This window comes from Melanotaenia boesemani, chromosome 21, assembly GCF_017639745.1.
Source record: "Melanotaenia boesemani isolate fMelBoe1 chromosome 21, fMelBoe1.pri, whole genome shotgun sequence".
Lineage (NCBI taxonomy): Eukaryota > Metazoa > Chordata > Actinopteri > Atheriniformes > Melanotaeniidae > Melanotaenia > Melanotaenia boesemani.
Window position 1 is genome coordinate 26359440 of NC_055702.1, and position 19655 is coordinate 26379094.

Here is a 19655-nt window from a genome sequence, read left to right on the forward strand (position 1 = left end):
GGTTTTAATGTAAGCAGCCGCTGCAGTGTCCCACGCCTCGCGCTCTGCTGAGGCTGTCTGGTCCTCTGATGTGCTGAATGTCAAACAGCACACAGAAACAATTATTTACTGCTGCTGTTATCAATGGGGGGTTTAGGTAGATGGATTTGGGTTTAGATTAATGAACAGCAAAAGTCTTTAAAAGCGCTTAGACAAGCTTCTTATTGATGAAATGCTGGTACTGCATCATTACTGAAAGAGCTCATGTGTCAAACGTCACTCAACTGCTGATAAAATAATTCATATCCTGACTTCCTGCTTGCAGCCTGTGGTTGTTTCTATTTATTTCTGTTGCATCAAATTCTTAATATACTGCATATCCTCAGGGTTTGATGGAGCTGTTGATCTTCACAGATGCCTCAAAACTCTTTTCATACTTGGTGCTGATATTTCTGGCTTTCACAAGTTTTTTTTCAACTTTCAGTCAGCCCGGCAACCAAAGTTTAGAAAAACATAGTGTTTATCTGTGCATTTCGAGTCAAAGATATAGAATAAAACCTATAACAAGAGCGTGTCTCCACTGACTGGGAAGTCTTCTCTTAAAAAAAAAAATAAAATAATAATAGAGATTCAAAAGTTAATATTCTCTAGATATTGTAATTTTCTTCCTTTAGAGATGAATACTTTTCATACAGGAAGTAAACTTTTCATTTCCTGCTTCAGTCTAACATAGTGGCTTACACTGATCTTGCTTTTGATGGCAGTGAGTTTCTCCTGTGCAGCAGCCAGCTCTGCGTTGGCCTTGGTAAGGGCCTGCCGTTTGGGCTCCACATCACAGAAAACCTCGTAGAACTTGACGATGTTTAAAACCCAAGAGCACAGACCTGCTGCAGCATACGACTTGGAGGCCACCAGATCTGGCTGAAACTCTGGGTCCTGGAGAGGACCACAAATATAAACACACACATGCACAAATAACGTCTTAACACAATTAAATGAACGCTAAATATTTAATGCTCCCATTAGAAAACAGATTTAGCCTGGTGGTGTGCACAGCAGTCAGTGTATTTAACATGAAACCATCAATACATAATAATTCCATGAACATTTTATCTAATTTTGGGTCATATTTTTTTGGGTATCTTGTTTTTATTATGGACCAGTACCATCATTGTTTTACTTTTCCTTCTTTGCATTTTTTTCTAGAGACAAGCTAAACAAGAGAACTGGCATTGCGTTATCTCCTCATATGGGCTGTATAAACAACAAAGAAAGTGGAGATTTTTTTAGATTGTGGCAGAAATTCAGTGTAATAGATCAGAATTTTAAAGAAAAAAGGGTAAAAACCAAAAGAGTTCATATTATGTAATCCGAAATTTCACTGCGAAATATTCAATTGTGTAACTTTGGCTTATAAAAATCCCTCCACTTTATATACAAATATATTTTTGCAAATCATTAGAGCAAAACTGGATAAGGAGTTTCTAGAGGATTTCTTGTTTTTTTTGTGGATGTTATACTGAACAAAATATCTTTACAAGTAAATTACTTGAACATAAACTCATTTAGATTATGCAGGTCTCTGCCTACATTAACCCAACGCTACACCTACTTCACCCATGATGCACACTGATGCATAACAAACCAGGAATGCTCCGCATCAAACTGGTGCATTGCTGCACTGAAACGGTAAGTGCAAGTGCAGAGAGAGAAGCTTTGTCTGCTTATAATTATTTACTGGAATATTACACACCGTCTGAAAGTGAATTATAACATTTCTGTGTAAATTAAATCCAGTGAAAAGTTAGCTTCGTCAACTTCTAATTTGAAAAGACGTGTGAAGTTGAAGCCTCTGTCAAGTGTGAGAAGATATCTGTTTATAATATTTCTACATTTTATTTAGAGTCCAGTCTTTCACTCTCACTTCTAATCTAAAAAAATTAAAATGAACTATGAACATGAACGATTCATTTTTAACTAGTTCATGAGACGCATGAACTTGTACAACATTGGTGAGCATCACGACCTGGCTAAGGAACTGCACAAAACCAGACTTCCTGGCTCTTAAAAGGTGGTCTGGTCAGCTGAACAGACCATCCGAACCACATTTCCCAGCCTGAAGGACTTTTATGAAAAACGCTGCAGGTTGAGGGCTTTAAAAATCCTGCAGCAGCCACCCTGAACACGTTTCCACTGCCTGAGAGCTACAAACTTCATACACCTTTGTTTTTTTATATGTTGTTATTATCTTACACTTCTATATTTATATTAATATTTTATTACTCTTCTTGTATTATGGTGGTTCTGTGCGGTTATATCTTCACTGGTAGCAGGTACAAAAACACGTTTCACTTCAATGCTATGAATAATTGTACATGTGAAAAATATAGCTTATCTTAAATTTTAAATGTTTAGGTTCAGTAATTTTGCTTGTTTATAACATTTTAGATCCTTTAGCTTCATATCTGCTGAATATGGTCATTAAACTGTATCAAAACTTGCATCAGTGCTACAGTACAATCATAAACAGTAGCTGCGGCTTTCCTGAAGTTTGTCCACCTGCTGAGAGTTGTTAGATAAACGTCATGCTAATGATGAGTCTTATCGAGCAGCACATATGTGGACCTCAACCAAGCTGAGGAACAATTTATTTTCCGCAGCTATAAAACATGCTGGTGGGTGTGGATTAATCTAAATCCTCATCTGTGCTCTGTTTTTGTTTTATGTTCATGTCATTTGCTTTGGCACTTTGTCTTAAACAGCCATTTTCATTTTTGCTATAATTTTACTATTTGTTTATGTTAAACTGCTTGTTTCGAATAATATTTATGACTACCAAGCTACCAGGGACCACAATTAAAATGAGCTTGCATGGCTCTGGCATATTTAGACGACAGAGAAGTAGTCATATTTATTAAATAGCATTGTTTTTTTTAACTAAATGAACAAGCTCTGTGTGTTTGTCTGTAATGTGTGTGTGAGAGATCGTACATTTTGCACCACAGGTTGTTTGCTTAGTAAAACTGCACAAGCTTTTGAATAATCATGACAAACTTTGTCTTTAAAAAGGACAGAAATGTATTTCATATCAACAGTACAAGTAAAATGAAGTGTGTTGGGAGTTTATCTGCTGCACTGACAACCTCATATTGGCTCCATTGAACCTCTTAATCAGGGCAGCTGTTAAATTTGCAACACTTAATTTACTGGTTGATTTTCTCTTGCTGTCAGTTTGGATGCCTGACAGTCATATTGTGCCACTGTCGTTATAATCATGTCGTAGCTAAAATGATGATTTATGAGTTGCAGTGACTGCATGGTGCGCTTAGACTTCAGGGAAGAAAGGCTAATCAGAAACCTCACCTGCAGGTAAGGCCGGATGGCTTTCAGGCAAGCCTCTGGGATGTTTTCCTTGTTGAAGTTAATCAGAGAGTCCAGGAATGTGTCCACTTTGGCCATCATCACCTTTGCAGCCTTCCAGCTGCGATCCTTTGGAACTTTTCCGCATGGCGCCATCAGGACCATGACAGCCGCTGTGACGTTGGTCACCGCCGCAACAGGAGAACCAAACGACTTCAGCTCTGTTAAGTTGTTCTGAAATAGAAGTGGAAGAGAGAATAAAGGATTAAAAAATGAAAGAGCCATGATTTAATTGAGTTTGAATAACTGCACATCTCTGTGGTCTTATGGGGAAGAAAAGAATGAAAATTGAAGGGATTAGAATAAAGAAAGAAGAACCTGTGCTGACTTTGAGAAGACAACAGAGAATATTAATTAAGGCATCTTGAGAGAGCTCTAAGCAGTGATTGAACTGTCTGTTCTGCTTGTTTGAACAGAGAGCACCTTTAAAAACACAGGGTGTTTTTGAAAAATCCCTCTGGCAGCTTGGAAACCTACATGGGATGCAGGGATGAAGTAAAATGCCTGCTGAACATATGGGAGACATTATCCTATCAAAGACTTGGCTAAATCCTTTGATTCAATATCTTTTTTTAAAAACATTTAAAGACCTGTATGGACTACATGTATTATCCCACTGATGCTGAAAATATTTATAAAAATCACAGGGAAAAAAAAACTTTCTTAAAAAAAATTAAAACTAAGGTATAGATGAAGAAGAAAAAAAAAAAAATTAATAAATAAAAAAAGAACAAACAAAAAAAATGTGAAAATGTGGTTTGTGAATATTTTAACGGCAATAACATGGAACACACATGTAAATTCCATGTGCAACCCACATGATCACATATGAAACCCATATACATTTCAATGTGAAACTCAATCACATGTGAAGCCCATGTAAAGCCCAATGTGAAAACCATATATTCACATGTTAATCCCATGAAATTACATGTGAAACCCATGTGCTCAAATTTTACATGAAATCATGAAATTTGACCATACATAATCACATGGTTTCAAATGTGATTAGCTTACATGGGTTTCACATTACCATGAAAATTTTCCAAAACTATGTTTCCCATATAAAAGGTATATATTTCATTTATGTCTTTCCTGTGTTTCACATGTGCATAACCACATGTTTTTTTATGAAAAAGAACAGTGTGACGCAGATCAGTGTAGATCAGTAAGGCACTGTGAGGGATAACAGCGTTACTCACTTTATTGAGCGTGTTAAGGGCATCCTGAGCTGCTATAAGAGCTGGTTCGGCCTTGGCCAAGTCCTCTTCGCAGTCTCTCTGTTTGCCACTGACCACTACAGCGATGGCTGCCACCTTTTGTTCCTCCTCATCAGCCACCGCCTTCTCCTTTGACACATTCTCAGTTTCTATCCCAACCTCCTGGAGACAGCACAAAGGATTTATTAGAGGATTAATGGTGCAAGTTCAGACAGTGGCTTAGTAGACACAGAAAGGATTCACTGCAAAAATAATCAACCTGTACAAGCAACTAGATGTGAATTAGATGTGACTTAATGTGTAAAAACAGCAGCTAGCAGCTTTGAAAGAAACAAAAAGTCTGAGCAAAGACTGCATAAAAAACCATCACAAATCAGGCTAATGTTTACCCCTCTGGCCGATCTGACATCAATCCATAACAGCAGATAACAGAAGATGGAAAAGATCAGACATTTAGACCTTTTCTGAACTGTATAGAGAACTTTCCACACCACACAACAGAAATCTATCTGTGGATCACCCACTGTGAAGGGGGCATTGCCTCTTGAAGCTCAGTTTCTCATTTTTTCGAGTGCCTCAGGAGAAATGTCTCTCACCTCCATTGTATTACGGGTCAGAGATGAAATCTTATCAACAGATAGCTCAAAACCAGGATAAATGCATCCTAAACTGTCTGTGTGAGCACCAGTAAAGGTACTGCCAGTGAGTCAAGTAAGATAAATATTTTACAGTATTATATTGAACATAGATTTGCCTGGATCAGCTCGTCAGCATCCTCATTCTTCTGCTTGAGTTCCACTTCTTGAGCAGCAAGCTTGGCCTTGAGGTCATCCACCTATCAGAGGAAGAGATACAAGAGACCATACAGTAAGGAAGATGTGGCTGACTGACGTTACAGACCTGCATGAAAGGATGGTGGTAATGGTTCAGAGAAACATCTGTATACTCAGTCAAAATTTAAATACATAATGTCAAGTGAACCATCATTTTCAACCATTCAAATAAACAAATAAATAATCATATTAGGAGTGGTTCTATATGAGGTCATTTTAACTCAGCATTTTTGGTTCATATGTTTGTATTTTGGTTGAATTTATTAAAAAAAAAAAAAATCATTTTCATATATGAAACCATGTCAACATGACACAACATGAAAAATCCTGCAGAAACATTTGGCCTGAAAATTTGAAAATATCAAACCTGATTAGTTTTCATTTGTCCATTAACTGAATAACAGAACATCACTGCTGTGTTTTATAAATAATCCAGACTAATTCATTATATTGGACAACTTCAGAGGATTATTTTCTGCATCAGGGTCCTGAAAATCAAAAACTCACTTTACAGAAATGTCTCGACGATACTCTGAAATGTGCTTCCTTTAAAAACCCCCCCAACAAACAGCTCTGCAGCTATCTGTACAGTAAATGGACGAGAGCACCAGGTGCTTTTGACAGGAAGTTGCAGGATATAGTGTTTTAGGTACTCAGAGTAAATTCAGGCTGCCATTATTTTCTGAAACCATGAACTCAGTATTTGGTGTGAAGAGCCTTTGTCTTTAAAGCTGCTCTCTTCTCCTCGTGACACTTGCAGAGATTTTCCTGGTACTTGGCTGCTCTGAGTGTCTTGTCTTGCCACTGTTCTGTGAATTTAGTCTGTCGCTGTATTTTCTGTCTCTTCATGTCATTTGAAACTGCCTCCATGCAGCTAAGATCAGGTTTCAGCAGGGACCACTCCATCTGTTGTGGGACTTGCTGTTGTTGTGGCTTAAAACTGATCTTTGTGATTTTTGGCTTTGAGGCTCTGCTGAGAAACACAGTGATTCTCAGTAAACTCCCAAACCCCTTCTGTTAGACCCAAAAACCTGGCTCTGTAATTACTGCATGATATCATGATAGTCAAATCAAGCTCACACACTCCCATGTATGTTTTACATCGGCATTGTTGTTGGGCAACACATTCACTAGAGGGTAGAGCAGAGTTCACTTCTGAGTTCAGGCATCAGTTTCATCGGCAGTATTGCCAACATTGTGACGATGGAGGAAACTTTGATTATGCAAATTCTCAGAGATGTAAAAACAGACGCAGTGCAGTAGATGGTTGTGGTCTGTGCAGTCATTAAATACATCATGGCGTCTTCTTCTTTGTTCCTTTCACAGGTTGCATGTGCAATATTACCGCTGCATTTCCTGTGGTACTGCTCTGTTTGCTACGTCGGGCGACACATCTGCAAGCTCTCGGAAATTGGACCGAAGTTAGTACGTAAAGTAGGCAGAAGACAGATAGAAGGCTTAATGTTGAGTATAAATGGGCCCTTATGCCGATGCTGGAAGCTTCTTTTAGGTAGTATTATTAGACAGCATGGTATAAAATTTTATTGTTATGTAGATGACACTCAGATATGCACGAAGCATGATGAAACCAAGCATTTTGTTAGATTACAAAGACTTTTTAAATTCAGACAAGACCGAGGTTGTTGTATTTGGACCTAAAAACCCAGGACAAAATAGCTAGCTATGTAATTAATCTGGATGGCATTAATTTGGCTTCCAGTACTCCAGTGAGGAACCTTGAAGTTATTTTTGACCAGGATTTGTCCTTTGGCTCACATATAAAACAAGTTTCTAGAACTGCCTTCTTACACCTACGAAATATTACAAAAGTTTGGGACATTCTATCTCAGACTGAATCAGAAAAACTAGTCTATGCTTCTGTTACTTCCTGGTTGGACTATTGCATTGCTATTTAATGGGTTGTCCCAAATATGCCCTGAAAAGTCTGATCCAAAATTCTGCAGTGAGGGTTCTGATGAAAACCAGCTGAAGAGATCATATTTCTCCAGTTTTAGCCTCTATTCACTGGCTCCCTTTTAAATCCAGGATATATCCAGGATAGAATTTGGAATTCTTCTCACATATAAAGCACTCCATGACCATGTGCGAGTTTACACCAGTAGCCCCTGCAAGTGCAGTCTGCCTAGCAGGATTTGCGAGATCACAAAATCATAAGAGAATTGAAGAATCTTGTGATTCTTCGCTTCCAGAATAAACGTCCCGTCATCCATGATAAAAAAAAACAAAAACAACAACAACAAAAAAAATAAAACAAAACAACAACAAAAAAAAAACAAACAAACAAACAAACAAACAAACAAAAAAAAACCACACTGAGATCCCCTGACCGGTTAAACACGTAATGTTTACATGGTTCAGCAACGCAAACCATTGACTAAAACGGCCGTAAATAGCAGCAGAGGCCAAGGTGCAGCCGTAACACATCCCCTGGAAATCAGCAGAAGCCACAGCTCTTTCACAAGAACAAAAACTATAATTTACTTCTGGGATTCATGAATTTATTGTATTTCATTTTATCATTAAAGCAGACCACATGGTCTTATTTGGATTAGCCAAAGAGAACAGCTTTAGTATTAAGGGTTTTATTTGTACATTTCTATAATGTTGTATGCAAATTTACCCTCTGAGGGACAAATAAGGGCAATTCTACACTATTGTAACATGAAACCTTAACGTCTCCTCGGTTCTTCAAAGCAATAAATATGATTGCATGGCTGGGAAAGCCAAACAAATATGGCTCCGAAAGTGGCCTAAACCTCTGCTGATAACATTTTGTGCCCTGTGGGATTTTACCACAGACCACACACATATGACCTTTAATCCATTATGAGGAGAAAATGTTTGCCTGTCCAAGCTGATAAAAGGCCAGAAAAAAGATGAATGGTAAGTATATTAAAAAAAAAAAGAAAAAATATTGAAAAAAGAAAGAATCAGGAGCTCCCCTCAGTGCACACTCACACATACGACCCAAGGATGGTCGTAAAGAGAAATTACAAACTTCTCATAACTCCCAGACAAATAGGGCTCTGTGTTCATGTCCGACTCCATCAAAATGTTACACTGGGGAAATAAAAACAGACTGATTTTCAAGCTTGTCTTTCAGCTAATTAACCAACAGGAAATCAAGCCCGAGGGTAGACAGCCCTTTCAGTTTGCCACGATTCCACGCAAAAGAGTTGGTCGAATATTAAGACTATCACCAAGTGAGCCATCAACATGAGTAATAGACAGGGAGGGGGAGGAAGGAGGACGAGGAAAGTGGAGAAAAGGGATGCACTAATTGGTGGAGGACATGGGTTATATTCAATCCATCTGAGGCGCCTCTGTGTTTGTCTGCAGATGGAAAACAGAGGAGGAAAAAATAAAAATCTCAGCTGCTGACTGCCTTTCAGAACAACCCACTCGCCGTCCCTGCTGCTGTAAATGTAAACTGGAACAACTGTTTCTTAAGGCAAGATATGTTTTGATACCAAAGCTAGAGAGGGCCCCCATTCACCCATGTGTGTGTTGGCTGACAGACTTAAACTGAACAGAGTTTGGGATTTTACTGTTTGGCTTGCATTGCTATAGTCACTAAGCAAAGCCTCATTCATGCAACAAAGAGACATCTGCCTGTTTTCTGTTAGCATCCTTTTTCAGGAAAACCCCTCCATTCTCTTTCCCTGGTGAAAGAGATTAGGTAAGAGCATCGAACACCTCCACACTGAATTCAGGAGGAAAATACTGAGATTCACTTGCTGTAACATTTACTTATTTTACTGGTAAACATTGTTCTCAGATTAGTCACAGTTGGAGAAAATAAAAACTTCGTAGCAACTTATTCCTCAAATTCTTGTGCGTGTCATGTTCTGTTTACACTTCTTGGATTGTAACTCTATTTAGCTCATTTTGCTTTGGGCCCAGCTGGTCTTGCTTGGCTCTATCTGAAACCATGACAACAAGGCCATGTCTGAGGACAACTATAAATAACTGTATCTTTATACTTTCACCATCATCATCACTGTCAAGCCTTGATGCTGTTGGAAACAATATAACCTGTGTAAGTGTTTTGTAATCAGCCTCACTTAATTAATCTCTTCTAAAAAAAAAGATGTTTTATTCTGAAAGAAATTAAAAAGAAAATTGTTAATCCTCCAAGGGAAATTATGTTGAAATAGTTTTAGTTGTCTTTTTCTAAATAGTAAAAAAATAAATAAATTATTTAATATCTTGTTCTGCAAGGCTACAGCTGTTTGCAGGAAGGACTTCCTGTACTGTTTATTGTAGAGTGGACCTGAAGAAGCATCTCTCTGACCAAACACTGTTGTTTCCTTACTGTGTCGTGTTGACTCAACAATTGCTCACATTACCATCCTTAAGCATGGCATCGCCAGTGCTTTATTGTAATAGTACCACTCTTGTAACTATTGATGCTGAATCAACAGATAACACAAACATTGCTAGTTCTACAACACATCCAAACATGATCAGGTTCTCTTCTTTAATTACTTGTTAACACAAATAACTTATCAGCCAGATCAGCCAATCACGTGGCAGCAAATCAATGCAAACCGTTGGATATTATGGACAATGCCAGCCATCCTCTGCATACCATCATCAGTAACCAGAGGAGCCTGTTCAGTGAAAGACTACGTCTTCCCAAGTGTCGGACCAACAGGCTTAAGAACTCTTTTGTCCACCAGGCCATCACACTTGGCAACTCCTCACTTGGGAGGGGGGGGGGTTGGACACTTTCCCTGGTGCAATAACCTCGTTTTCATCTGTATTGTATTAATTTTTTAACTCATATTCTATACAAAGCCATTTATAGCTCTTTTTTGTCTTTATTTATCTTTATTCTTATTTATCTGTGTGTTGCTCTTTTTTACTCATTTTGCTCTTTTTACCTGTGTGCTTATTTACCTGCTTTTTTTTTGTTTTTCTTATGTGCTGCTGGAATTGTGAATTTCCCAAGGGCGTCACCCCCTGGGATTAATAAAGTTAAGTCTAAGTCTAAGTAATCATGTAGACATGGTCAAGACAACTTAGGTTCAGCCTGAGCACTAGAATGGAGGAAAAAGAGGAATTAAGAGTCTTTGAATGTGACACTGTGAGAATTCTGCTACATATTTACCAAACCTATAAGAATGATGTTCCATATGCATGCTAATTATAGGTCAGTTCCACCATAAAAGCAGAATATCTATGCCTCAGTTTATGATTTCCCTAGCTGTCACAAAGCCGTGGATGTGAGGACCCAAGTGTAGGCTTGAAGAGGCGGGAGGCAGACCGGTGCAGGTAAAAGTTTTTAATAAAGTAAAACTAAACTCCACATACAGTATCTCACAGAAGTCAGTACATCCCTCACATTTTTGCAAATATTTTTTTTATATTTCTACAACAGTATATAAATGAAACTTTGATATACACCACATCAAGCTATAGAAACAAAACACTGATATTCTGTATGTCAAAGTTTCATTTCTATAGTGTTGACCCATGAAAACACATAATAGAATATTTGCAAAAATGTGAGGGGTGTACTCACTTCTGAGAGATACTGTGACTATAAGACACTAGAGGTAAAACTATGGCATTAACTTATTCTCACAGAAACAGCAACAGTGGAAACCAACAGAAACAAAGAATGGACTGGCCAGAAGGAATCAGACCAGGTGAACTAATGAGCAGAAACCAAAAAACACAGAGCATGCCATTAAACACCAAAAACCAAGAACATAAACCAAAAACATGACAAAGACACAGAACATGAAAGAACATAAAAGTAAAACAAGGAACATAATTTATGAATCGTGACACTGGCTTTTTACTTGACATACAGTACATTTGTATAGGTACAGTTAGTTTTTAAATGAGTACTTTTACTCAGAGTTACCAATTCACAGTTTTTTATTTTCATTGAAAAAAAAATACACTAACGTACATATATCAAAAGAAAAGCATAGTCAAACAAGTGCGCTCTGAGGAGGGTGGGGACGATTTTCTTGATCAGCATTTATCTCGTATGGAGGACATTTACCAGACAGCTCATTCAGCAACCCAAAAGAGAGAGGAAAAAATATCAAGAGCAGAAGTTTTGAGAGCAGAGAATGTGAGTGTCAGGGAACAAAACCAAGCCTGAGTGCAGGAGATTTGAACCTGTTAACACTAAGCTTGAGAGGAGGAGCACAGTTTTGAAAGAAAGAACAATATATTTGTGAGCCAGAAAGGGCCTTAATGGCAAATTTAAAGGAAGTGATCTTTCCCAGTGCTGTGCATTCATGCTGTGTGTCAATGGCGAATCAAATAAAATCTTTCTGGATGCTTCAGGTAGATGCTAATGGCTCCATGTAGATGCTAATGATGCTAGCACTGCAGCACTAGAGCAGAAGGAGTGAGTGGTGTAATGGTGGAAGGTAACGAGAAGAATGATGAAAATGTGGATGCAGAAGAACTCATAGCTAAACAGAACAGCACGTCTGGTATTTGGAACTACATTGGTTAGAAATGTCACTACTACGGCTTCCTGCTTCTGTCCCCTACTGATGCTTGCTGCTTCGCTCTCCCCTCTGCCTGCATTTTTCTGCCAATATTCTTATTTTTCTACTCAAGAAACTCATGAGCAATGGCTCCTGGATACTCATTAATCACTGGGACTGTATTTTGTGGTAGATTTAGTTGGATAGTGCTATTTTTTTAAGACTTACAATCTTGTCAGTGTCACGTCAGCATGGCCTACAAATAGCAGAAGCCTTATCTACAGTTATTCAGGAGCTAAAGCTAACTAGCTGCAAGATACCGCCCTTCTCTACAGATGACTATCACATACTTCTACAGAGGATCAACATACTGGAAAAAAAGATTCAACAGCTCGAGGTGAATGTGGAGGTGAATGGATTGTGTGGAAATGAAATAACCTTGCCTTTAATAAAAAAACAGCGGACAGGATTGTGCTAACACACAGCTAATTAGCACAAACTTAGCTGAAAAGAAAAAGGAGGACAATGTACAAGGTAATAACTCTTTCACTGATAGTCCTCCCTGGAATGCTCTTGGAGCAAAGCCAAAGAGTAAATCATCTCACAGGGAAATGGGAGGACGAGTAACAGGCAGAGCCCAGTTAGCTGAGATTAGCGATGTGACCGGCTGGCCTGCTCTGCCATCCAGACCAAGCACATCCTCAACCCCTCTCATTAGCAAGACACAGTCGTGGCCAGTTATCAGAAGGAAAACTAATAAATCCTCTCCACAACAACCGGACATGCAACTACAGAACAGGTTTGCTCCACTGCTGCAGGATTCTGGATCTACATCCGATGACCAAAATGAAATCTCCCTACACACCAGGGTAAGACCAAAGAACAAGTCAGAAAGTAAAAGGCGACAAGCTGGGCCTCAGACTCTGATTGTTGGTGACTTTGGTGTGAAAGATGTGAGAAATGTCTGTGGAAAACGTACAAAAGTACGTTCCCAAGGATATGGTATCAGATGTGAGAGGTAAAATTACGCAAATTGTGGTGGCGCACCCAACTGTGGAAAACCTCATCCTGCATGTGGGGTCGAATGGTGTTGTGAAACAACAATCTGAGGTGCTGGAGCAGGATTTTACTGAACTGCTGGATACGATCAGCTGTCTGGATGCCCGGATATTCATCAGTGGCCCTGACCCTCCCATCAGAGGAGGAGTGGAAAGATTCAGTAGGCTGTTTAGTCTGAATGCATGGCTGTCAGCTCTATGTACCACACATCCAGTTAATTTCATAGACAACTTCAGCTTCTTCTGGGGCCGCAGGCACTTTTTTAAGACGGATGGATTCTGCCTGAACAGGTCAGGAGTGAAGCTGTTCACCCCCAACCGGTTTTATTTTCTGAACAGACACTCTGTTCCCTTGGACAAGGACAGACAAGAGAGACCAAAACAACATGATAAGACAGAGCTTAGAGGAAACCTTAAGAACAAACCACCTCAGCCACCTCAGCTCCATAGCTCTCAACGAGGACCCACCCCCTTCATCTCATTATACTCCATCCAAGTCACCCTCCCCCTCCCCATCATCCCCACCCCTCCTGGACTTCACCTCCCAGATGAAAGAGCTGGTCACTATTGCGGCCAAACTAACCCCATGCCACAGTATGTTTCTGTCCCCCATAAACCCCCCACCGGGGCGGCTAAAGGGGGAGCACCCAGCCCCTCCTGTACCACCATGCCAGCTTCATGTTTTGGATGTATGATGTGTGGAGGGTCCAGGCTGTGTAGATAACGGCAGTCATGATTTTTCCCAGGTCCAACTGGACCCCTGTTTATTAGAAGGTTCAAAAATATCTGTACTGTTTGGCAACAGAAGGAGAAAAGTAGCTCGGTCAGAACACAGAGAGCTGCTTTCTAAAAGGTTTCTAAGTAGAGTTAACATACCCTGTGAGCCACAGCATGCCCCCAAACATAGGGTAAACAATTCCAAACCCATTAAGTTAGCTTTATTAAATGTTAGGTCATTATCAGGAAAAACATTTTTAATTAATGATTTTATAACTGAGCACAACCTTGATTTTATGTTTTTAACAGAAACTTGGTTAAACCAAGTGGTTAAAGATAACGCAGCTGCTCTGATAGAGTCAACCCCTCCCAACTTTAGTTTTATCAGTGAGGTCAGACTGAACAGGAGAAGAAGGCGGGTTGCAGTTTTATTTAATGAATCATTTCAGTGTAAGCAGTTATCTCTTGGAAGTTTTACTTCTTTTGAATATGTGGCTCTTCAGTTGAAACCTTATTATAAAATAATATATCTAAATTTCTATAGACCACCAGGGCACTGTGCAGAATTTAATGAAAAGTTTAGTGAACTGCTGGCTACAATCTGTTTGGATTTTGACTGTGTATTCATTGTTGGCGATTTTAACATCCATGTAGACAATCCTCAGGACAAAGCAACTAAAGATCTGGGTAACAGTCTGGAGAACTTTGGGCTGACTCAGCATATAACAGAGCCCACACACATTAAGGGACACACTCTAGACTTGGTGATTTCGAAGGGTTTGGATGTTTCCTTGGTTACTGTGAGTGATGTGGGCCTGTCTGATCATTACTGTGTTTTCTTTGAGTGTACAGTTTCTGTTCACACAAATGTCTCAATAGAGATGATCACAAAACGTTGTATAACTGAAAACACGACTGGGATGTTTAACCAGGTCTTCTCTTCAACACCTGCCCTGTCAGGCGGTTCGGCCAATGAGCTTGTCACTAGTTTTAATGCTAAAAAGTTAAGTATTATGGATGTCATTGCTCCTATTAAGGTGAAAGTTGTCTCTGGAAAGAAAAAGTCTCCATTGAGAAATTCCACACTGGTAAAGCATGGAAAAAGAGAGTGTCGGAAAGCTGAGCGCAGATGGAGAAAAACAAATCTACAGGTTCATTATGACATGTATAAAGAGAGACTTCACTCTTATAATCTACAACTAAAGAATGCAAGAAAGTCCTACTTCTCTGACATTATTAGCAAAAACTATCATAATGTTCAAGTCTTATTCACTATTGTTGACAGGTTAACAAACCCTCCTGTGTCAATAGCACCTGAACTTTATTCCACCAAGGCCTGCAACGAGTTTGCCAAATTTTTCATGGAAAAAATCCAAAATATCAAACAAGTAATTAATTTATCAACAGCAGGTTCAACAGACATACTGTGTCCATTGAAAACCAGTTTAAGCACCATGACACAGTTTAATCCCATTAACAGCAAAGATCTGGGTGACATCTTATGTCAGCTGAACGTCTCCTCTTGCTGCTTGGACATCCTGCCTACAGGTTTCTTCAAAAAGGTCTCAAAGACTCTGGAGCCAGATCTGTTACAGATTGTGAACTTGTCCTTAATTTCTGGCGTCTTCCCAGAACTTTTAAAAACAGCTGTTATCAAACCCCTGCTAAAAAGGGACAACCTAGACAAGACACAAATGAGCAACTACAGGCCAATCTCAAATCTTCCTTTTCTAAGTAAGATATTTAAAAAAGCCATTTTTCATCAGCTAAATGACTTTTTAACACAAAACAACTGCTACATTGTCTTTCAGTAAAGCTTTTAGACAGCACCACAGCACTGAGATGCTCTGACCAAAGTCATTAATGACATATGTTTGAATACAGATGACGGAAAAATGTCAGTCTTAGTCTTACTGGACCTCAGTGCTGCATTTGATACAGTCAACCACAATATATTGCTTAAACAACTGGAGAACTTTGTGGGCCTCTCTGGCACTGCGCTACACTGGTTTATATCTTATTTAGAGAATAGAAAGTACTTTGTGTCAATAGGTAACTTTACATCTGAGCAGACAAAAATTACATGTGGAGTTCCCCAAGGTTCCATCCTGGGGCCTCTTCTGTTTAACATCCACATGCTCCCACTGGCACAGGTCATGAGGAAAAACAAAATTAGTTACCATAGCTATGCAGATGACACACAGATATATATTACAATGTCACCAGGAGTCTGAGGCCCCATACAGGCTCTTGGTAAATGCATTGAGGAGATTAATGACTGGATGTGTCTGAACTTTCTTCAGTTAAACAAATACAAAACTGAGGTGATTGTCTTTGGCGCGAAAGAGAAACAATTGAAGGCCACCACAGAGCTTCAGTCTATCCACCTAAAAACCACCAACCAGGACAGAAATCTTGGTGTACTGATGGACTCAGACCTTAACTTTGACAAACACATTAAGGGAATTACAAAGTCAGCCTACTATCACCTTAAGAATATTTCAAGAGTAAAAGATCTGATGTCTCAGCAGGACCTCGAAAAACTAGTCCATGCTTTCATCTTTAGTCGGCCTGATTATTGTAACAGTATTTTTACAGGTCTACCTAAAAAAATCAAAGAGACACCTGCAGCTGATTCAGAACTCTGCTGCTCCAGTCCTCACTAAGACCAAGAAAGTGGACCACATCAGTCCAGCTCTGAGGTCTTTACACTGGCTGCCTGTTTGTCAGAGAATAGATTTTAAAGTTCTGCTGCTGGTCTGTAAAGAAAGCTCTGAATGGTTTAGGAACAAAATAAAAAAAAAAAAAAAATGACCCATTTTGAACCTGCCAGAACCCTCAGGTCATCTGGTTCCAGTCTCTTATCAGGTCCCAGAGTCAGAACCAGACATGGAGAAGCTGCATTCAGCTTCTATGCTCCACATGTCTGGAACAAACTCCCCAAAAGCCTCAGATCAGCTGAAACACTCATTTTATTTAAATCAAGGTTAAAGACCCACCTGTTCTCTGCTGCATTTCAATTGTTTTTATTTAGAAGTCAAAATCTACATCTGGTTCTTTTAAGCTGGAATCATGTTTTAATATTGTCTTTAACTTTATTTCTTGCATTTTATCAATTTTATTTTAGCATATTCTTTCTGCTTTTATTTCATTAATTGCATTTCTTTTAATCTTTATTTATTTATTTTTTATTATTATTTTTTTAATGCACTTGTCTGCACCCTGCTGTAATGATTTATGTAAAGCACTTTGAATTGTCTTGTACATGAAATGTGCTATACAAATAAATTTGCCTTTGCCTGTACCAACAGGAACTCTGCAAGACATGCTGGATACTTGAGCCAAGCACCAGGGGACACATGTTTAATCTCTTCTGCCACCTACAGGAAAACCACAGGGAGCTACAGACGAATCCGGCAGACATTTTGTGTGTTGTGTCTGTCTACTGGAAATCCTAATTATCTTGTATCTGCTGATGTGGACAGCAGCATGGATATCTGGACTGACAATGTCAGACAGAGGTCCACAGGTATTGATAAGTGTCTCTTATCTGGAGATTTTAAAGTTATTCTGTTTTTCTTATCAGTCAGACATCAGAGCATCAATGTAAACTATGATTCATTTAACATAAACTGCTTTTATTAACTGACAATTTTATTGCTGACTGAATGATTTTATTAAGCGTTACTAAAATCTAGCATTAGCCAAAACAACACTACGAACATTATTACAGCATAAGCTATAAAGTTCAACAGACATGCAGTTCCAGTCAAACGTTTGCACACACTTTCCCATTGGATTTAATGAGATTTGATAGTGAAGCTCTGTATGAGCAAACATCAAAGCGGTAAATGTATGCATGTTTTCCTGACATCGTGCAGCCCTAGTTGTTGGTTACAGACAGGCCGGTTTGACTATTTCACAACCATCTCTCAGACATTACATTCAGATGCTAGGATCAGAATTTGGTGGAAACACCATGAAAACATGGATCCATCCTGCCTTGGATCAACACTTCGGGCTACTGCTGGTGTAATGGTGGGAGGATATTTTCTTGGCCCACTTTGGGCCCCTGAGTACCAACATGGCCTGGGTTCACCAGCACAGCCTACCTGAGTATTGTTGCTGACCATGTCCATCCCTTTATGACTATAGTGGAGCATCTTCTGATGCTACTTCCAGCAGGATAATGCACCATGTCACAAAGCTCAGATCATCTCCACCTGCTTTCTAGAACATGACGATAAGTTCACTGGACTCCAACGGCCTCCACAGCCACCAGATCTCAGTCCAGTAGAGCAGCTTTGGAAATGGTGGAGAAGGATTCTCATCATGGATGCAGCCGACAAACCTGCAGCAACTGTGTGATGCTGTCATGTTAATATGGAGAAAACCTCTGAGGAATGTTTCCAACACATTGTTGAATCTGTCACACCAAGAATTAAAGCAGTGTTGAAGGTAAAAGGAGGTGCATACTACTAATATCAAGGTGGACCTGATAAAGTGACCGGTGGGGATTTTAAGAAAGCCTAAGGTATGACGCTACCTACATGAAACTAAAGGGGAAAAAAAACCCATTAAACCAATGTGTTCCCCTAGAGAGCATATGACTCAAACTTCTACAGCATCTCACACAAACACACACACATCCTTGTTTTAACCCTCATGACCCTCATATTTGGTGACCACATCAGTCCCTGGTGGGCTGCTCTTATACAGAATATTAAATAACAGTACTTGAAATAGGAGCTGTTGCCAGTGTGGATGCACCAACAAACACAAGGTGCATTAATGGTGGCTCATTGCTGTAAAAAGCTGTGCTCTCTAATTAAAAGGCTCCTCAGTGACTATATAACCCATATATGTAATATATTTGCATGTTGGCCTACTGCTACAGTAAAAAGGAGGTGGAAAACAAAAAAAAAACAGGACTCTCTGTGGCTTTCAACACTGACGTCATTTATGTGTGAGGGGTGTTTATGCATGTGTGATTTCGTGCGGGTGGGAATGTGTGGGCCTATTTATGCAAAGCAGTAGAGATGCATGGTATGCCAAAGTGAAATTGTGTGTGTGTGGTTTTACATTCACTCACACAGTGCAGTTGGCCCACTATAATTAGGGCTGCTTCACACTCAGACTTTGCCTTCCATTATTCATACAGCTCTCTTCTGCAAAGGTGTAGAGGCTGTAAACACTAGAACAAATGGATCCAGGTGTATGTATCAAAGACAGAAACAAACAGATGCAAACAATTACTCCATATAAGTAGTGAGAAAGATTTTCAAGGTGTTCTATTCTTTAAGAACAGCTCTTCGAACTAAGATGATGTCATACAAGTAATACAGACAATACTATTGTACCTCATTATATGCATTACAACGGCAACTACTGGTTTCTATAACTACCAATTCTTACCAAAGCAACTAATAGTGTATTGCTAATACTTCTTGTTCCACATCTAACATCTACAAGACCAATTCTCAAAAAGTTTGGACGCTGTGTAAAGTGTAAATTAAAACCAAATGCGATGATATACAAATCTCATCAACTCATATTTTATTCTCAGTAGAACATAAACAGCATATCAGATGTTGAAACCGAGACGTTTTATCATTTCATGGAAAATATGAACTGATAGTGAATCTGATGACAGCAACATATCTGTAAAAAGTAGTTCCAGGGTGATGTTCAGCATCGTGTAGCGTCCCCTCTTCTTTTCACATCTATCTATAAACGTCTGGGAAGTGAGGAGACCAGCTGCTGGAGTTTTAGGAGAGGAATGTTGTCCCATTCTGGTCTTATGCAGGATTCTAGCTGATCTACAGTCCTGGACCTTGATTGCTGGATTTCTGCTTCCACGATGCTCCAGATGTTGTGTGCTGGTGGAAGGTCTGGACTGCAGGCAGGCCAGTTCAGCAGCCGGACTCTTCTCCTGTGAAGCCATGCTGC

The 19655-nt window shown here is 39.3% G+C and overlaps 1 protein-coding gene across 3 annotated transcripts in view; it reads right to left on the reverse strand.

Annotated features, from left to right (window-relative positions):
- The window catches only part of LOC121632524 (dynein heavy chain 9, axonemal-like), a 198150-nt gene that overhangs the window by 62033 nt on the left and 116462 nt on the right, over positions 1 to 19655 (reverse strand). For all 3 annotated transcript variants that reach the window (XM_041974102.1, XM_041974103.1, XM_041974104.1), the window contains 4 exons: positions 5374 to 5454; positions 4602 to 4781; positions 3343 to 3573; positions 721 to 915 (listed from right to left, as the gene is read on the reverse strand). In XM_041974102.1, the coding sequence (XP_041830036.1) occupies positions 721 to 915; positions 3343 to 3573; positions 4602 to 4781; positions 5374 to 5454 (687 nt within the window). The remainder of the gene's footprint in view (positions 1 to 720; positions 916 to 3342; positions 3574 to 4601; positions 4782 to 5373; positions 5455 to 19655) is intronic.